The sequence below is a fragment of the Monodelphis domestica genome, chromosome 4 (genome assembly GCF_027887165.1).
Source record: "Monodelphis domestica isolate mMonDom1 chromosome 4, mMonDom1.pri, whole genome shotgun sequence".
Classification (NCBI taxonomy): domain Eukaryota; kingdom Metazoa; phylum Chordata; class Mammalia; order Didelphimorphia; family Didelphidae; genus Monodelphis; species Monodelphis domestica.
In genome coordinates, this window is record NC_077230.1 from 271713117 (window position 1) to 271725581 (window position 12465).

At 37.7% G+C, this 12465-nt stretch overlaps 1 protein-coding gene across 2 annotated transcripts; it reads left to right on the top strand.

Moving 5' to 3' along the window:
* The first annotated feature begins 1940 nt into the window (after nt 1-1940).
* Nucleotides 1941-10698, top strand: LOC100016791 (olfactory receptor 8G1). Of its 2 annotated transcripts, XM_056794538.1 has the most exons (2): nt 1941-1950; nt 9776-10698. In XM_056794538.1, the coding sequence occupies exons 1-2, from the start codon at nt 1941-1943 to the stop codon at nt 10696-10698; spliced, it is 933 nt and encodes a 310-aa protein (XP_056650516.1). The 2 variants fall into 2 exon arrangements, with proteins under 2 accessions (XP_056650516.1, XP_007495114.2); XM_007495052.3 differs by lacking the exon at nt 1941-1950 and having other exon boundaries at nt 9751-10698.
* Nucleotides 10699-12465: the final 1767 nt, after the last annotated feature.

Consider the following 12465-nt stretch of genomic DNA (forward strand, 5'->3'; position numbering starts at 1 on the left):
TAATTTCTGTCCATACTCTCTGTTCCTCATGTAAACCTCAAAATTCCTTAGACTTATAAATGTTGGAAATTTCACCATTGGGATATTTCATACTTGGAAAATTTCTTACTGATAGTCTATTGGAATGGGAACCCCATTGGCATGGGAGGTTCCTTCTCTTCCTTTTTTCAGATTACTTTAGGACAGAAACCTTTTGCTGAACAATGGAAAGAACTTTGACCTATGCTTAAGCATAGAACAGGAATTTTTTTGAATCATGATTGATTTTAGAATTGATACAATGGAGATACTTGGAATAAATCTCCACCCTATTCAGTCCTAACAGGATTGAGTAAGGGCTGCAGCCTAGATCAAAGATTTAATCATTTGAAAATATGACCTTCAACAGACATGTGAAAAAGCCAGAAACCTCTGGGCGGTCTTGGGTTAAGCTAGAGCCTCCATTGGCACAGGGAAATTGATGAACAGTGATTGGTAGATGGGAGAACTGAGAGGAGGAACTTGGATGGTTTCCTTAAAGATAGGAGGGTCTGGAGACTTGAGGGTGTGGAGGAGTTTGGTCGGGGTGATTGCGGTGGAGTTGGAGAAGCTTGCGCTGAAGGAAGCTGAAGGTGGGGGCCTCTGAGACTGTTTCTCCATTTTGGTCACGTGAGTGATAGGGACTGATCTCTTTTCTTTGCCCCAGCTATCTAAGAGCTTGGGCCTTTTGGCCCAGCCTAAACAGAAGGGGTATTTAAGCCCTATTCCCTTCTCTCCCTTTTTCTTTCTCTCTATCTCTAATTCCTTTCTTGCTCCTATTGTAATTAAACTCCAAAAAAGGCTGACGGCTGACTTGAGTTTTTCATTTAGGAATTACATAGCTGAATTCCTTGGTGACCTTAAATTAATATATATCAGTCTTTTAAAGTGATCCCTTTGTCACACTCAATGCTCTATCCCCAATCAGGTACTCTGAGGACTCTGAGGAGACCATGTGATAGTTCCAGAGACCTTATTTTACTAGATGCTACTGTAATTATTCCATGTGAGTATGATTCTGTATTACTGTATTTGAGAGCCAGGAGAAAGTCTGCAAGCCCCATGTGATTTCAAGTTTATCTAGAATTTACAAAATGGGTGTTCCAGACAAATTACTCACAGAAATACACATTAATATTTTATGGAGAAAATGGCTTCCCCTTGCTGCTTCTTTCCTCCATTCCCCACCCCTTTCCTTCATTAATCCTCTGCTATATTACATTATTCTGGTCTCATTGTATCTTGGATCCAACCTCCATCTGTTCAGACTGACACATGGCCTCAAAACCAAAGAAATGGTAAGGTGACTCATCCACCCACTCTGGGTTTCCCCTGGTTCACTGAATCTCATTCGATCTTGAGACTTTCTGAGACTCTGTCTCTGTCTCTGTCTCATTCTCTGTCTATCTCTGTCTGTCTCTGTCTATCTGTCTCTCTGTCCTTCCCTATTTAGCTCTCTGACTCTATCATCCTACCACATCTCCAGCCTCCAATAGTGTTCACAACACTGGTCATGACATCTGTGAGTGAGTCTAACTCCTATCCCCCTTGTACTCAGCAACTCTACTTTTTGGCTTTCCAGGAAAGTCCATGACTTTGGACTCCAAAAACCTGAACACTCAGTCAGACTCACTCTCATCCCAGATATCCCCTCCCCATGGATCCCTGGAATAGAGAGAATTGCCTCTCCATTTCAAGAGGAGAATGCTTCTCTTGGAGCAGGTGAGGACAAAGGGTAGGATTCTTGGACTTACCATCCCCACACTCCCTCTTTGGACTGGGGGCTTGACAGGCTGCTAGAAGTATTTGATTTCCCTGAATGTGTGAATGAGATAAAGCATAGCCACAAAAGGAATATGGAATTCCTATTACACAAGTCCAAGTCTAACCATGAGGATGCTGCCCAGAAAGGAACAAAGAGAATGGCTCTGAGTGATAGGAACCAGCCCTCATTTTAAATTGTCAAAATCCAGACCCAAATGCTGTCCAAATCCCCTGTCCAAACTCCCTGAAGGTAAAAGGACAGAAACTCTCTGACTTTCAGGGAAAGTCTATGGCCTGTCTCTTCTCTTTTAGGCATGCCATTCCCTTACCCCCTACCCCAGGGGTGGTGACTGTGTGCCTGTCTCATATGTCTCCTCTGCTTCTGATCCTTCTCCCTCTGCTCCAGCAGAAACCTCTCTTCCATGCCACACACCCCTACCTTTAGGGCACTGGCTCTCATCTGTCTCCTCTGCTTCCTCTGATTTCTCTTCCTTTTTCCATGATGGATTTGGCTACCTCAAAATTAGCAAGTGTGTAAATGTTGCTTTGGAAGTAACATCTTAATTTTTCATTGTATGAAACTTAGAAAGCTTTTAGGTTCTGGATATAACATCAGAATTCAGTCCAGGCTGTGTGTATTGTTTGTCAACTAGAAAAAAACACAAAACTATTAAATAGTCAAAATCACTCTTTAATCAAGGGAAAAGGGGTTAGTGCCACTAATAAGACAACAGAGCTGTTTCTCAAGACTGCACAGAGTCAAGACACCCTGGTCACTAGCCCCTGGGAGTGCCACCACTCAGGATGTACTCTGAGGAACAAAAGAATTTGGGGAGCCTATATACCACTCTAGATGACCTGGGGGCTTGGAGTGAGAGGGACAGTTGATTGACTTTACAATGGTAAGAAAGGAAAATGAGGAGTTCCAGACAGGAATAACAGTGAGGGGCTGATGCCCTACAATGGACACAAAAGGGAAATACTCAGCCCAGGGCTGGGTCACCTTGGTAATGGACCTTAGCCTAGGGGGAGAAACCATTGGGACAAAAAGGATGCTTAATATTGGGTGGGATTAGCTGTTCCCACCCAAACTATAAGAAAGTCCATTGTCTGTTGAAGAGGGACTTTCCCTCAGGGGGAAACCTCCCCTGTGACAAGGTCAAAACCTGGGGTTTCTACACTCAAACTAAATAAACTGGGGATCTCTAGATTTCCATGTTGACATGTTGTATGATCAGTCAAGAGTGAAAAGTTTGTTCTAAGACCAGCTAGCAACCAACCAAGCACTTTATATCATTTATCAACATAATATCTATGTGAAATTTAACTCCCTACAAAACTATTAACCCCTTTTCTACACCTTTCCTTTTAGCTGGAACTTTTGGTCTGTATGAGATGCGCAAATCTGTTTATAACAAAATAATGATTTCAAACAGTCTTTATACCATGAGTTGTAACTTAAGGAGAAGAGAAGATGTTGGTAATCCACCAGTCATAAAAAAAGTCACAAAAGGTACTCAGATGGAGTGTGATCCTGAACCATCACAGATGGAGGTTCTATAAGTTGAGGAGACAGCTGTGATAGGAGCCTTCAAATTATAAACTCCACCTGATTATTTCTGAGTCTGGCTGTAAAATGCAATGGTCACTTACATGACTGATTAATAATTCTAACTCTAACTTGAAGTCAAACAGTGTTATAATCCTTTCCCTGATTTTTCCTTTCATAGCAAATTTCTATAACTAAAGCAAGTGACCAATGGAAAATATGAGCATGAGATAAATTTTAAGGGGTGACTGCAGTCTAATATGTAATTCCATATCCCAAACAATCAAGTGAATTGATGATTGAAGCCCCTGAAATTTGAATGTGCATAGCAATCAAAAATGTTCCACTATTTACCTAAGTATCTCAAGTTTTTGTTTCAATCAATCTCATATAAATTAATTCTTCTGTGTAATCACTGAAGATGGGGCAGAGAAATCTATCTACAAAAATGTTGTAACTTATGTGTTCAAGCTACCAAAGAGAAAACCTATCCATGACTGTCAGAGAAAAGATGGTTTGAGAAACTCAGATAACTACATTGGACATGTGAGATCTGAGATGAAGTTTGATTGATATTGGGGATAAGCTACTAAAATGCAAAGAAACCTCGTGTTAATTAATATAATCAATTGTTACTATATCATTTTTGCTTTGTAAGGGTTAAAATAAAAAAAAAAAGGATGGACTAAATTTATAAAAATGTTGTCACCAAAATTACAATTCTCAAGTCAGGATGACTTTTTATGGTAGTTTATTTACAAAAGTAAGGAAATAAGAGAGAATAGATAATCATTACACCCAGTCAGAACCAGGCAGTACTTCAGAAGCATAAGCAAAGGGAGCCCATAGATAAATTAAATAAGCGTTCTAGCAATGGAGCCTCCTCCAAAAATAGGGACTTCTGCAGAGTCTAGTACCTCCAGAAAATCCAGAAAAAGGAGTAAGCCTTTACACTTAACCACGTTGTAGCTCTAAGGGGAAAAAAACTGAGAGTAGTCCAAGGTCTCAAGACAGAGCTCCTTCAATATCAAGTTCAAAGACAAAAAAGCTGGTCACAGGAAGTTTCTCCCACTTTTAAAGACCCTTCCTTTCATCACTTCCTGTTCCTTCCTTCCACCTTACATGAACCAATTGCAGTTTTAGCTTTGCTTAGGACTGCCCAGGGGGCAGGCAGTTGGTTTTGATTTGTCACTCACTATAACACAGGTGGGTCACAGACCACCCCATACTTAAGGATAAATGGTATGTATATGGATTCTGGTGATTAAATCTAAAAGTGGGTGAGGTGAGAGTTAATCCCATCTTCTCAGATTTCTGTATCACTGTATCTGCATACTCATTTCTTCTAAGGGGAATTTATGATCTGCTACTCCATACTATTCGCTCCAAAGAACCTACTCTGCTAGCCCCTGAGTTTATCCATTGGCCCTAAGGCTATCTGATTAGCCCACATGAGGCAGTACTTCCATAACATTAATCCCAGGGACTGGTTTCATCATAGTTACCTATATACTTTCTTTTCTAATGCCCCTGCTCCTCCTTAGAGTCTTCCTCAACTGTCCATAAAATTCTCCTATTCATATCTTTCAGAGATCACCAATGCAAATACCTCTGGAGGGATGAAGATAGGACCATGAGAGATCCAATAACCCACTCATTTCCACCTCAGCAGGAAGCAATCTGATGGGCAAGAACTATGTCCCATACCTCTCTCCAGATTTCTGAACTGCTCCCCAAATTTTGTTTTGGTCCCCACCATCTTCCACTCTCATTTTTTTTCTTTTTTATACAAAGAAAGAGATAGGAATAACAGACTTTGGGACATAAACATCTAGCAGAACACCAGGGTTCTATCTAGCCAGAGACAGACAAAAATACCCAGATCTATTACTAACACAAGGACACCAAAGCTTTGCCCCAAGTTCTGACATGGAAGAGGCACAAACTTCTTTTTAGTAGCAAAATATGCAAGTCAGTCTACTTACTCCTTTGCAGAGACAAAAAGCTGATAGATATATCCCCCAGAAACATCAGGGTACCTTGAGAACCACAGCTTTCTACCAACGCACACCTACCAGAATAAAATCCTCCCAATGTACTGCTTGGGCAAAAGACTCGGGCACTAGGCACCCAGGATCAGTAAATATATTTATAGGGGAGATCAGCAACTGAGGGCAACTGGACACTATTAACCTACCCCTAAGTTATTCCAGGACATCCCATTTCCCAATACATTCTAAGATTCTTATTTATTATTGTAAACCTCAAAATTTCTCAGACTTATGAATTTTAGGGATTTCCCCCATTGGGGAATCTTCTACTTAAAAAAATTCCCTAGCAGATGGTGAGAACTCTACTTGAGTGTGGGGGCTCCTTGCCTTGGGAATATCCCTACTCCACCCTACTTGGGACTGCTTTAGGACAGAGAGCTCCTTGAGAACAATGGAAGTACTTTGATCCATGCTTATGGAAGGGACAGGAAGTTCTTTGAGTCATGACTGTTTTAGAATTGATACAATGGGATACTAAGTACCTATAAAGGTGGGGCAACTTGTAAACTACTTAAACCTAAAAGGGTGATAACCTTTCAGAGGTTTTCTCTAATGAAATTTGTTGACACAGCAGCATTTTTTTCCTGACTTACTAAAGAGATTAAAAACTACTCAGCTGTGAATTCAAATTGGGCGGTCCTTTAAAAACATCTACAGTGATTGGTAGATGTAAGGACTTAGGACTTAGGGGAGGTGACAGAGAAGATTTTGCCCTTAAAAATAAGAGCTCAGGGAAGAGCTGGGAAGTCATTCTGAAACATTCAAATTGGAGAGACTCATTCTGAGGAGACTGATTCTGAAACATTCAGATGGAGGAGGGAGCTGGTGAAAGCAGCTGAGATGCTGCTGGCCTGGTGTCATTAGAAATCCTTACTTAGACAGATCTTATGGTAAGTTATAAAAAACTGACTGATTTCTCTTTTAAGACTCAGGTCTAGGCCATATTGGCTTGAGGCCCTTCATACTTATTCCTTTCTTACTCTCTCTCTCTTTCTTTGATTACTCATTGTATTGTTAATTAAAATCTCTATAAAACCCAGTTGACTTGGGTATTTGAATAATTGGGAATATTTCCCTGGCGACCACCTTATATTTGAATTTAAACTGAAGACACTGTAGTGAAACATATTTCTGAGGTCAAATTTACTCACCCTCTCTTATATCTATCACAATTTATATCTTCCACTATTTTAATCACTACAGTTTAAGACCTCAACCATTTTAAATCTAACATTATTAATGAATACCTTTTCATCATAAATCTTTTCATATTTCTTCTATTTTATGGTATTCACTGAAAACTAGCATTATCCTGAAGACAAATCTCCGGATACACTTTTCAAGATTCTAAGTGATTTTCACACATCCTCTAATATACCAGATCCAGAAGAGAAGTTGATAAATTCTTTACTTGACCTTGCCACCTTTAGACTTTCAATCTATTCCTGTTATTCAGCCCCTCTCTTAATGAGATCCTTGTTACTGTCATCGACAGACCTCCAGTCAAATTTATCTTTAATAAGATCAGCATCCTATTTTCACACTTCTTCAACTCCTTCTTTTTCCTCCCATGAACATTCGATTCTTCCAATTGCCAACTACGGGATCAGGAAGAAAAGTTGACTATTCTTTACATGAACTTGCCACTTTCAGACCTTCACTATATCCCTATCAGTCAGCAAATATCCTATCAAAATCCTTGTTGATATCACCTAAGGACCTCTATTTCCTTTTATCTATTCTCCAAAAATTTCAGTGCCTCTATCACATAATTCTTTTGTACTTTTCTCATCCTTCCTGTAAAGAGTCAGGCCTGCCAGTTGCCCAAGTTGTTCACCTACTATTAATATCTAAATTCAGGCTACTATAGCCATGATACATGGTCATGTCTTTAACTACTACTCCAAACCTCCTAACTCCCAACTCAAATAAATTGGTGCCAGATGACAGAATTCATTAGCAGATCACAGATATCAAGGTCTAAAAAGATGATAATGCACAAAGAGAGAAAGGATTAAGAGCTAATAGGAAACATCAATAACTTCTTCCAAAAAAAGGGAATCTCTTGGGAGATAAGTGCCTGTGGGAGCCTCTGATTCTGTATTACTAATGAGAAGCCAGGAATTTTCTAAACCAGAAAACCCTTAAGTTACATCATTAAGAGATTTGTTGACATGGATAAATGCTGTTTCCTTACTTTATATTTAAGGAAAAATTCTGGATGGTCACAATTAAAATTAATCTTCTTCAGATAAAATTAGTTTCTAAAGCATTTCAGAAACAGTCTGTGCCTACTTCTCATCAACACTAAAAAGGATAAGAAGTCTCTGTGCCATGACCATAGTAACTTTCATAGAAGACATTGACCTGCCAGGACCCAGTGGCTGAAGAAACTTTAAAATACAATGCTAGAAGGTGAGTATTTGATTACTTTGACATTATTCTTCATTTGAATTAAAGATTTCTGGAACCACAGGATTCTGAAAAAGAAATGAGAGTTGCATATTCTATTTGACTCATTACTGACAATGGCTTGAGGCAGTAGGCTGAGTAGAAATGGTTTAACAAATATGAAGAGATTTTGGATGTATGGGAAAGTCCAGTTCAGAATTATAAAAATGCAAAACTTTAGAGTTGGGAAGTGGGAGGAGTACTTCCATATAGTTTAAATCATACCCCACATCTCCACTCAAATAACCACTAAAGCAATGGAAGTTATGCAGCCTCTACTTGAAGAAGAAAAAAGCCTTTAAAATACTTTGATAATGTTCATTTGATTCTTCACCTTCCCAGGCTAAACTTTATCACATCATTCAAATTACCCTCATATGGCATGCACTCAAGATCATTCATCAATCCCATTATCCTTTTCTAGATATTGCCCTTTATCAATGTCCTTCTTCAACTACAGCAAACAGAAATTGAAAATATAAAGTAACTGTGGTTTGACCAAGTAGAGTGTGGTAGGATTATCAATTCATTAACCCTGTAAATCATACCTCTATTCATTAAACCAAAGCCTAGGTGTCATTTGGTTTTTCAACTAGCATATTAAGGTGCTCAATTATATTGTTTGTAATTTATTAAATCCCCTGATTTTTGTCAAAAAGGCTGCCTCTTAAACTTAGTTCATATTTGTGAGCTTTTTAAATTAATCCCTTTTATGCATGCAGAATTTAATATTTATTCCTATTAGGCTTTGTCATATTAAATAAAGGCTACTATCCTAAACTATCATGACATTCTTGGATCATGCTTTAGTCAAACTATGAATATTAATCTTCCCCAAGCTTTGGATCATGTTTAAATGCAAAACATGAATGCTTTCATCTAAGTCACTGATGAATGTTTTCATAGTTTGTCTGAGCAAAAATCCCTAACACACTCTACTGAAGACCTTCTTACAAGTTGAATTGAATCTTTAATGAATACTCTTTGTGTGTCAACCTACCAAGTATAAATTCATGAAACTTTCCTTTTGTCCAATTCACTTCACTTCTTGTTTTGCATAAGTCTTTATCAAATACTTTGACAAAAGTATAAGAAGTATACAGAATTTCTCTCAGTAGCCATCAGAGTAACCTACCATTTAAGTAAGAAAATTCCTTGAGTCCCTAAGAACTCTCCCCATTTAGGACTACTGGATTTCTTCCTAGCTCATAGTTTTCCATATGTGTTCAATTGAACAACAACTGAACCCTAAGACATCCCTTTTCTTGTCCTGGAAAAGGAGACACAGGCAGTAATTCCCAGTTTTTCCAGAGGTAAATTGGTAGGCATACCAGGAGTCACTGGGCTGTGAATAGAGTTTCAAAATTCAAAATTCAAAATTCAAAAATACTCAAAAACTTTGATGAATTGTTATGAGCAGAGAATTGATTTTTTACTTCTATCTCCTTAATACTAGCTGTATGACCATGAGTCTTCTTGTTATTTAATATAAATAATAAATGTATATAAATATATATATATATATATTTTGTATATGTATATATATGTATGTATATAATATCATATATTATATATATAATGTATATAAATAAATATATGTATATAAATAAATATTTTGCATGAATTTTAGTTTTTGAGCAAAATCCTTTGAAAATAGCTACCTGAACCAAAATTATGATTATCATATATATTATTTCAAATGTAACTCTTTCCAATAGTCACATGTCTTTAGCTTGTAGGAGGAAATATATATATATATATATATATATATATATATATATGTATGTATATATATATATATATATGGAAGAATTTATATAATAATTTTACTGTTCCTGCTGAAGACTCACTTGAGTTTGGTATTAATGAGGTCGTCATTTTCTCCCTCTTGTCAACAGATTATTGTATCTTCTTCCTCTACACTTAAAACGAATGGAGAAAGGAAATCATTCACTAGTGACTGAGTTCATCCTCATAGGGCTGACAGATCACTCAGAGCTCCAGCTGCCCCTCTTCTTCCTGTTCCTAGGGATTTATCTGGTAACTTTGGTGGGAAACTTGGGCATGATTATACTTATTGGACTCAGTTCTCATCTTCACAATCCCATGTATTTTTTTCTCTGTAGTTTGTCCTTCATTGATCTCTGTCAGTCAACTGTCATCACTCCCAAAATGCTGGTGAACTTTATCTCAGAAAAGAACACCATCTCTTACCCTGAGTGCATGACTCAGTTCTATATTTTTGCTTTTTTTACCATTTCTGAATGTCAAATGTTAGCAGTGATGGCGTATGATCGCTATGTTGCTATATGCCGTCCCCTTCTTTATAGTCTTATCATGTCCTATCAGATGTGTTCATGGTTGGTTGTTGGTGTGTATTCCTTGGGCCTACTTGGGGCCACAGCTCACACAAGCTGCATGCTTAGAGTGCACTTTTGTAAGGAAAACATCATTGATCATTACTTCTGTGATCTCCTTCCACTCTTGAAGCTCTCTTGTTCCAGCATCTATGTCAATAAATTGGTTTCTCTGGTCTCCAGTACATTTAACATTTTTTTCCCAACACTAACCATCATTTGTTCTTATGTTTTCATCATTTCCAGCATTTTAAAAATTCATTCCAGTGAAGGCAGATACAAAGCTTTTAGTACCTGCAGCTCTCATATGGTAGCAGTTGGTGTCTTCTTTGGCTCTCTTACATTCATGTACCTGAAGCCATCTTCACTTACCTCCATGGATCAGGGGAAAGTATCCTCTGTGTTTTACACTATCATTGTGCCCATGCTAAACCCTCTCATATACAGTCTGAGAAATAAGGATGTGAAAATTGCCTTGAGGAAAGTGATAGAAAAAAGGACATTGTAGTAAAGAACTATCTGAATAATGATTCAATAGGTGTTGACAATGCTTGGATACTGAGCAGAAAGAATGAAAGAGAAAAAGAGACGCAAGAAAGAAAGATTTATAGGAATCAGTTGCTTTGCTTTAAACATAATTAATTAGAGGATCAATTTGGGCTAACTTGGGGACATTAATCACATCTTTAGACTATATCTCTTCTAATATTTATACTCCTCTTAAATCTCTGATTCGCATTGCAGATGGTCAGAGCACCTGTGAAATTACACTATAGATTGAGCTGTGCCTGTTAGTTAAGGGTCTTGACTTTGTTCATTTAAAATTTTGTATGTAATTGCAGTTCTCCTAGATGCCCCTTTGTGAGGCAATACTTTCTGCAACCAGGAGTCAAATTCCCAATGTTTCACAAGACAAATGTTACAGAGAATGATCAGACTAGAAGAGGACTTAATGTTTTATATGCTCAAAACCTTTCTTTCCAGCTAAAGAAACCTGGAAGAGGATAAATGACTTGTTCATACACACAGAACTGACAAGAACAAAATCTGGTCTTAAATCCAAATCTCTTGATTCTTGGCCTTTTTTTTTCTACAAGATATCATCCAAAGGACCAATTAAAATGTTAAATATGAATGGTGATGTAAAGAATACATTAGGGGCCCATCCTCTAACACCAAAGTAATATATAAAGAAACTCCTTAATAATGTAGCCAATTTTTAAGATGTCTTGATACAAGAAGGTAGAATTGTTTCTGGGAGATTCTGTTCCAGCCAGAATCTGTTTTTCTTCTTGCCCAGAGGAATGCAAAGAGTTTCTAAAGCTTAGAACCGAAAGTATCTATCAGAACATGAGTTGTGACAGAACGCTGCAACATTTGAAGTTTCAAAGCTGACAATGTCTTGGGGGTGGAAAATGGCAGATATTTTCAGAATTTTTTTCAATGTATTTAGTGGTTTTGCTCATTTTCTTCCATTTTTTCTTCCTTTCTTTAAAAAAAATATTACTTATTACATCAGAGTGTGCTTTGAGAAAAGGTGCTCACCCTGATAACGATTTGGTGACAAGATTTGTAAGGCCAAAACCTCAAAAATTCTAAATTGTTTCTAGTACCTGTCTGCCTTATGAGGATACCTCATTGTCATGGTACTGTGTGCTCTCTATTAGTACAGACATTGTGTATAACAGTTCACTCAAAGTTTACCTGTGAAGAGACCAAAACTTTTCTGATTCTATGATATCTTAAATAATACTGACAACCAGAAATTTAACCACATAGTGGTAGAAATCTAGACTGTAATGATTTCTGGTCCATACACTGCCTTGGGAGTATGAGTTGTTAGACCTGGCATGTGGCAAATATGGTAATATTAGAGCAACATCAAACGCGATTGAATGTGGTTGTGGTGTGTGTTTTGTGTAAGAAGAAAATGAAGTGGCACATAATGTGGAAGATTTGATACTGGTGAGCTGAGTACAGAGGCTCAGCAGCCTCTGAGGAAGTTACCTGAGCCCTTGGCTCTACTATCATGGGCCAGAAGGAGAGAGTGATGGCTGACTTTGTCCTTGAGAGAACTGATGATAAATTATGAAATATGGTCTCCTTTCTTTCTGCATCCTCTCTGGCCTGAGGAGGGCAGAAGACTCAAAATATTGTTTAATTTTGGAATTTTTTCCTAATATATCTTTTAATATTTCAACTTAATTTTTGACTAGATAATTCCAAGTACAAAACTTGCTCTTAAGTGATAAGTTGTCTAAGTTTCCAAAATGAA